Below are 8,082 nucleotides of genomic sequence, written 5' to 3' on the forward strand. Positions count from 1 at the left end.
TTTTCTCATCTGAGATGCATCTATTCCTTCGCTTCAAGAAAATTCTATGGTTTTTTGTTTTAAGAAAGCATTAGAAAACCATGTTTTCTACCGCATGAGCAAAAATAAATTTCTCTATGACCCTTTCAAGAATTTTTATTCTATATAGCAGAATTAAGGATAAATAGCATTAATGCAGGGGCAGAAGTTGATACTCTTAAAGATAAGTCTTGCAGGAAGTCCATAGCTCCTTGTCAGTTTTCTTTTAAATCACAACAAATTTTGAAATGATATTCAGAACAGTGGGAAGCAGCATCAACAGTGATGTTTCCCAGTTACTTGAACCACAGGAGATGAGACCCTGAACTGAACAGTGTACTGCTGTAAGTATACTCATGAAAGTCATAGATGCTAGAAGACTAGTAGAAGAAAAATAAGATACACAAGGTTTGTCTAGAATATATGCTTTATTATTTGCAGTCTGTGTAAATTTTAATATATGATTGAATTTCTACATGATTTTCTCTGTTTAAGCACATCCTGGTCTTTTCCAACAACCCAGTCAGTTGCACCTTTATTATGTACAGTCAGTATTTATGAAATATTGCATATGCACCTATGAACTTAGAAAAACAACATGCAAGGGAAATTGTTACCATGAAACTGATTAAAAAAAAAAAAAAAGACAGGTAAAACAGTCTATCCCCTTTTAGTGTGTTATGGCTTTGCACCAAGTATCAGATGTCAAAACAAACAGTTTAAGATGCTTCTTGTTAAAGGCACTTACTGTTCTTCAAATACACTTTTATATTCAGTTGTATTGCAATAAGAAGTGTATCTCTGGGATCATACTTTCATAACACAGTAGAACAGTCCAAAAAGGCAGCATTAATACAAGGGAAAAAAGGGTTTTTATATTAAAATATGAAAATACCAAGAATTAACACAAACTGTCAGGATTTGGTCCTCATAAAACAGGCAACAGCATTCAGGCAATAGTGATTTCTTTTCTTAGATGCTAACAAAAGTAATATCCCCAAAGATGAACTCTTCCAGTTCCAGCGTATAGATATGTCTAAGTTGAGTAGCATATCCTCTAACACCACCCCCAATAAAAATATAGCTCTTCAAGACTAACTACTGCTCCACATTGGCTGTGAAGGAAGAAACCTCAAAAGAGCATTATACATGCACATACTAGCAAGCCTACAATTCTGTGTCTCTGTATCTGGACAGCTGTCCATAATACCCCTTCTTAGAGTGGTCTGATAGCTGCCGGCGGTACTCCTCCTCCTCCTCCGCATCGCTGCCGTAGCTGCCACGGTTCTCTAGGTAAGGTCTAATAGGAGGTTTCTGGGGTTCTGGAGCTCTGGAGCTAACACAGCAAGACAGGGAAAGAGAGAGATGATGTTTACTTCCATTCTGAAAAGCTCAAAAATAATTAATATTGGCTTTATGGCTGTGTACAACCTAGAAAGGCATATGGAGTAAATAAAACCCCTCCTAGCCCATAAACAATTGCATGGCCATGGTAAGTCTATCTGGAGAGGCATCTTACTTCCATCAAGCTGTAGCCTGATGTTCAGATTTGATCTACTCAACCTACCCAGAAGAATGCCAAATTTAACTAAAACAGCCCAGCATACGTACATACATACATACAGATCAAGAACTTTACAGCACTTCATTCCCTGAGCAGAAAGGTTTTCAGCCATGGCTGCTACCCCAACTGACATTTTCCTCAATTATTTTTGCACCAGATTCTTTCTATGCTTGCTGCTTCTTTTGCATCCCCAGTTTCCTGTCTCAAAGTCTGAAGACTACTTATGTGACATTTCTTAAACTGATAGCCTTCTCTCCTCAATCAAGACTCTCACTAGACCTCTTATCCTTAAAAGTGGGCAGAAATAACCCACATGTTTGCATTTTATACACTCTGGTGCTATGCATTTAATGTGACACTAAGCAGATATATAGAAATAAAATCTGCCAAGGAAGGGCACTGCCTCAGTTTTAAAAGCCATGATTTTTGTAGTCCACGTTGTACAAAGCCAAGATGTTATCCTCCTTCTGCATTGCCCTAGTGCTTAAACACTCCCCCTAGGCCAATCGTTAATATTCCTGTAAAAAGGCAACAGCGCTGATTTCTGTATGTAAGCAAACACTCTGCGTATGTGGTTAAAGGTTACTTTTCACTACTTCTAAAAAGCTTCCAGGGCTATATAAAAAAGTATGCTTTTCTGAACCCCCAAGAAAGCCTGAAAAGAATCACTTCATGTTTTCCATTTTTGCATTTTAGTTTTATACTATGACATCAAAGGATTTGATTCACTAGAAAAAAAAGTCCCATTTCTATCGGCTATTTACTAGGAGGCAAGAAAAAAAAGTCCTGCAGAGCAGAAAACAAAATCCATCATACAGTGTGTTAGCTCTTGCACGGGTGACTGCTCAAGTCACAGAAATATGCAATGTGTAGGGTAAGATCACACAATGGTAAACCAGTCCAGAACTCATTGAATTTTAATGAAAGACTACTACTTTCACGAGACTTGATGGGTGACTTCAGGGAAGTTTCATCCTCAGTTTCCCTACCCACACAATACATCTGTAACTGAATAAGCATTTAAGTAATTAGGTATTATTACGTAACCAAAACAGCAATTATTTGTTAGGATAGAATAACAGCCATCAAGTGTCTAGCACAGGAAAAAATGGACATCAGAGGACATGAATGCAGAAAAGCTGAGTAATACTGACTGGGGCAAAAAACTGGCTCTGCAAATATTACAGCAAAAGAATATAGCGTTTCTTCCTAGGTAACTCAAATACTATGAATGAACTAAAAGAAAAAAATATCCTGAAAACCAAGAAGATTGCAGTGAAATTTTGTCCCACCTTTACAGTAATCTTTAAGGCACAACAATGAAGCAATATACCAAGGCAGGATTATTTGTATGAATAAAAAACTGGCAAGATCAGTTTTCCTCCTGCTGGTGAAGCAAACAATCAAGACAGAATACTTTAAACTGGATACACCTTACCTCACAGGCTGGGGCCAGTTCTGTTCTGACTTTGGTGTTTTGACAGGGACAGCATAAATATCCGGGTGCTTCTGGGCTATTTCAAGCTTTAAAAGAAAATAGGAGAAAATAACTGTTCTTTTTAAGTCTATCCATTAGGAATCCTAGACTGTAGATCTAGCAGATCTGAAACAAAGCACAAATTGATAACTGATCTTATTCATACTCCTGCAATTATGTAATTATATAACTATTCTTTTGCTAGAATAGTAATCCAAAGTGCATGTGAAAAAAATGGACTGCCGAAAGCAACAGGATTATTAGAAGTCAGCTTTCTATAGTTACAATAGGAAGCCTTAAAATACGCCCTCTTTTTACATTCAAATTCACACAATAGTATGTCTGTACGTATGGTTTCCCAAACTTCTCTCCCCAGAGGCAAGACAGTCCAAGGGCATGATTTTAATTTTCAGGATGCAGGCTGTTCTATATGCTGGAAAGGACAGCAGGGGGAGAATGCATCTGTTCGTACCCTGGCATTCTGGGCCTCTTGTAGCTCTTGCATTCTTTGCATCCTTGCCTTATGATCCATCTCCTCAAATATTTTTACTTTCCTCAATACAGATTTTGGAGTATTTTCTTGTTCACTTTCTTCCTCTTCCAACTTTGCCTCCTCCTCTTCTTCTGCAGCTGGAACTTCCGGCTGAGAGTTTCTCAGGATGGGACGCCCAAAGGCAGGTTTCACAGAAACAGGTGGTGGTGCTGCTTTAGCTGATACAATTGAAGTCTCACTGCTGACAGCAACGTTACTGGGTTTGGAGTCATAGTTCTTGGGGAAGTCATATGGATCCTCTTTTTGTAACTTTCCCTGTAAGTATAAAACACGCAAACAAAGTCTACATCAGCAACTTCATAATTTTCATTTCAAATGAATGTTTTAATCTGAAATGAATCATTTTTCCCATGTATTTAACAGTGTCAACCTTCATCTGAAGTAACACTTGAAAGGTATTGGAACTGCTGCAACATTTTAGCCATACACTCATACGCTACACATCAACCTATAGAAGACTAGGATGTTTACACTTGTTTGTCCCATTTGTTAAGGATTATCAGAACTATGTGTGTTAGGGGGCAGCACAGAGAAAACTGACCTCCTAAATGATTTGTCGGTACTACCTGACATAGAATATCACTACCAGGAGTTTAGAAGTGCACAAGACCCAAGTCTGTTTTCTATTCCATCTTTATTTTCCTTACACATATCCTACTCTGCCCAGTCTCCATTGTCAAGGCATACTTTAATATAATTTGAATATATGCAGTATGTGAGGGCACCCATCTTCATAAAGAAAGGACTTTGGGGTCAGGTGAGATCAGGAATTGCTAAAACAGAGTTTGATGTCCAAACATCATGATTTTTTTCCCTGCATCACTCCTGAGCAAGGTTTAAATAAACAGTTAACATCAATTTCTAGTGATGGAGACCGATTTCAGAGGTGGTAGATTTCTGGTTTTGTGCTTCACAATAATGGCCGTCAGATACATTAGCCTACATTTGTTCTTGCTGAGCTAAAAAAGTGCCTTTCAATTTGTTAGCACACACAAAAAGGAGTCTACTTTCTTATTCCATACAGATTTGCATATAAAATTTGCATAAAATTACACATATTTGAAGAGAACTGTTACCCTTTAAGTTTTTAACCTGCTTGGTCCTGCAATACTTTCAGTCATTCCTTCTCTTCACACTTAAAATGTTTTCTAGTCTCTGATCATGCCTATTGCTCTTCTTAATGTGACACCCTGGAGAGTCCTCCAGAAAGAGGAACTTTGTATTCAGATTTGTTTCTGTAAGTTTACCTTAGGTGGTTCAGGCTTGAATGCTGGAGGTGGACTTGGTTCTCTAAGGATCTCCTTGCTACCAGCTTTTCTCAACTGAGCCCTTGGTTCTGGACTAAATTTTTTTAAACTCTGTGAAAGAAAATAAGAGATAAAATTACTGCATTATCCAGTAATTCTATCATTTTTTCTCTCTCTCAAGTTTACTATTTTGGGAACAGTAACCAGGAGTCAAATGACTGTCAGCAACCTGGCCACAATCACTGCAGATAAAATTGCAAAATTCAAGGTGATGAGGCATCATCAGGAAACTTATAGAGTTAGGCAGAAAAGCAGAGCTATTATTATTTTTGCTCTACACAATGTAGCTCTAAAACACTATCAGAGGTAAGATAAAGCTACAGTTTAAAAGCCTCTAATTTTTAAGCCATACATACAGGGCTTTCAGAAAGTCCAAAGTACAGTCTTGTTGAAAATCCAGTCATCTCACCTCCTCATGATGCACAGGTTCAGATGACCGGCTAACAGATGAAATCCTTGGTTCGTCCAAGGGCTCATCAAGTTCATTGTCAGTGTATGCCCCCCCTTCTCCATCTGTATCCTCTAGGTCACTGATCAGACGGCTGTCACAACTCAAATAGTCAGCACCCATTGCAGTAAGATAAGACATACGATCATCTGCATCATCTTCCATGCCATCCATCTAGAGAAAAGTCAGTAAGAATTAAGGAACAAAGATTAAATATATAAAAATCAGAGTCTAGTTAGGTCTCAACATGATGCCAAACAACTCCTTCAGAATGACTTTGCAGAACTGAAAGAAACTCTAATGCAGAATCGTAAAGGAAAGTCCTGTAAAAGTTTATGCCTCCTCACCATTCTCCCCTAGCCACAGCATTAGTATAACAGAAAGAACTATAATAAGTAATTTTTTGTTTCCAAGAACAGCTGACTACTTGTCTAACCTATCCAGCATTGGCAAACAAAATTCTGAAAAATTTTTACTGGCAAGAGATTTATCTTGAGACATCTGTGTAACTTAGTATAGCATGGACTGACTGCTTACCTTTCCTTCTGATACCCATACTGCTTCTCCTTGCTGTTGCTGAATTGTATCTTTCAGACTACCATACCAGCTATCGTTGGCCGAATTCAAATTGATGGTGGCTGTAAAAATTGAAGGAAAAAGCATACATACACAGCAAATGCAATGTGAACCTTTATCCAGTCTTTGCTGTTTAACACTTTTTGTTTTAGTTATGTGAGAATGTTAAACAGCCATTTCATTTAGATCACTGACAGAAGCATGGTATTGTTATTTTATCGTTTGTCCATTTCCCAAACTTATTAAATCACTTATCTTTTAATGACAGTACACCGATTCAAAATTTCTTTTGTATTAGAATTTGGCAGAACAAGGAACTTTGAAAAAAGTCAAGGAAGGGATTTCTCATGACCATACCTTCACACCCTTTTAGTTCCAGCCTGCATGACTTAATATGCAGAGTAGTAAGTGGATGTCTCAAGGCTCACACAGTCACATCCACTACTCTCTTGGTAAGCAGGTTAGACATGCATTCTTCCTTACCTGTAAAGAGGTGGGAACAAGTTTTCTTCAGTTTGTTTGCTTGCTCATAAAGTTTTCTTGAGCTCTTGTTAGATGTGGAACATAGCCTTTGTCTCATGGTTTTCACACCCTGCTTACTGTCTGGGTTAAAGAAGACCACAATTGGAAACCACTGGGTATAATTTAGCAGGTCCACTGCTTTAGGAGTCACATCCAACAGAGCATGTTTATCCTGTTAAGAAGAAAGCCCAGTCAGTGTGCGGCTTATGGGGAACAAGAGGAGGTGGTTGGAACACGGTATCCTAAGAAAACCAGGATATTTTTGTCCAACAAACCCCCACAATTTGTTGGATTTTTTCCCCTGCAGTTATATCAGATCCAGAAGCCACAGCAGGCAGCCTTTTTCTTTCAGGTCCATTTTTCTGAACAGCTTTTGCCTGAATGTCCACATTCTTATGTTAACTAACTCTCATGTTAAATAAAATGCAATTATTCCACTTTTTTTTTTTTAATAGGTAGTGAAAGTTAACTAGATTTTCTCTCTACCTGCCCCTTCCACAGCTTCTACTACCACAACTATTCTGTGTGCTACCTGTGAGCTTGTATCTACACTTACTAGCTGAGACAAATCTCACTTTCTTCATTTAATATATTCCTTCTTAGCTACTTCTAGTGCAAAAATGAATGGGATTTTCAAACATGTGCTTCAGTGGGGCCTGAGCTCTGAACAGACTTCTGTGTGACATTCTAACCCTCTGGCATCAGCTTTATTGAGCAATAAGCAGGGCAATAAGATGGAGTACGTTCTTTTTGCCTACGTTTTTCAGGCTTCTTTATTACCACCTATTTACTTTATCTCTAAACAGTATTACAAAAAGAGTCAATGCAGTCTCAGTAGATGCTACTTAGCTATCATAGTCACTTCCTGTTCAGTTCAACAGTAGTAACTCTGAAGCAATCTAAAACATTAAGTTTCTGATGACAGTAACAGCAAGTAGAGCACTGAATGACAGTAAGGCCTCCATGGCAAATTCAGAAAGCGTATAATAAAACACAGATGCCCCCTCTGTTCAAATTTAGAATGGGCTAAGGAAGGAGAATTTAATTTCTAGTATCAGGGTCACCCTCCCACTTGGAGGACAGCTATCAAAATCTTAAAAATCGTTACTGAACAATTTCAAAACAGTCCTGTCATTAAGCCAAGTCTGCTTATTACAGAAATAGATGCCATGAAGATTTGAGGACTCTGCAAGTTCTAGGAGCAAACATATCAAACAACACGCCTTTGAGTGTAAGCAATTTTCACAGAGAAATACTCTACCTGCTCAATGATCTGCCTCACAGTGTTCAAGCGCACTACCCCAGTTGACTTCTCTGAACCTGCGTCTCTGGGTTCTGTCTCTGCAAAGACAACATTTTAGCTTATCTAGACTGGTCAGGCAGCTATGATTATTAAGTTAGCCATTCTCTCAGTTAAGGATGATGAGGAAGCTAGGAGGACAACTTACTTGCTGTCTGGTACAGGTGAGGCAAATCATTTGACAACTTCTCCATAGCGACATCTGCAACAGGGCCAAATATCACCACAGGTCTCTTAAAACCAGCTGAAAGAAAAGTATTTGGAGAAAAGATAAGTCTGTGTATTGGCTTTGTGTGGCAAGGTTTTGGTAGCGGGGG

At 38.4% G+C, this 8,082-nt stretch overlaps 1 protein-coding gene across 2 annotated transcripts in view; it reads right to left on the reverse strand.

The window, feature by feature from the left end:
* Positions 1 to 427: 427 nt before the first annotated feature.
* TJP2 (tight junction protein 2) overlaps positions 428 to 8,082 on the reverse strand; it is a 52,982-nt gene continuing 45,327 nt past the window's right edge. For both annotated transcript variants that reach the window (XM_010568580.1, XM_010568579.1), the window contains 9 exons: positions 7,914 to 8,009; positions 7,727 to 7,806; positions 6,427 to 6,637; positions 5,905 to 6,005; positions 5,329 to 5,541; positions 4,860 to 4,970; positions 3,532 to 3,867; positions 3,021 to 3,106; positions 428 to 1,354 (listed from right to left, as the gene is read on the reverse strand). In XM_010568580.1, coding sequence (XP_010566882.1) covers positions 1,186 to 1,354; positions 3,021 to 3,106; positions 3,532 to 3,867; positions 4,860 to 4,970; positions 5,329 to 5,541; positions 5,905 to 6,005; positions 6,427 to 6,637; positions 7,727 to 7,806; positions 7,914 to 8,009 — 1,403 coding nt within the window. In that variant the 3' untranslated portion in view covers positions 428 to 1,185. The remainder of the gene's footprint in view (positions 1,355 to 3,020; positions 3,107 to 3,531; positions 3,868 to 4,859; positions 4,971 to 5,328; positions 5,542 to 5,904; positions 6,006 to 6,426; positions 6,638 to 7,726; positions 7,807 to 7,913; positions 8,010 to 8,082) is intronic.

The sequence above is a fragment of the Haliaeetus leucocephalus genome, unplaced genomic scaffold, assembly GCF_000737465.1.
Source record: "Haliaeetus leucocephalus isolate CR32 unplaced genomic scaffold, Haliaeetus_leucocephalus-4.0 Scaffold251, whole genome shotgun sequence".
NCBI lineage: Eukaryota > Metazoa > Chordata > Aves > Accipitriformes > Accipitridae > Haliaeetus > Haliaeetus leucocephalus.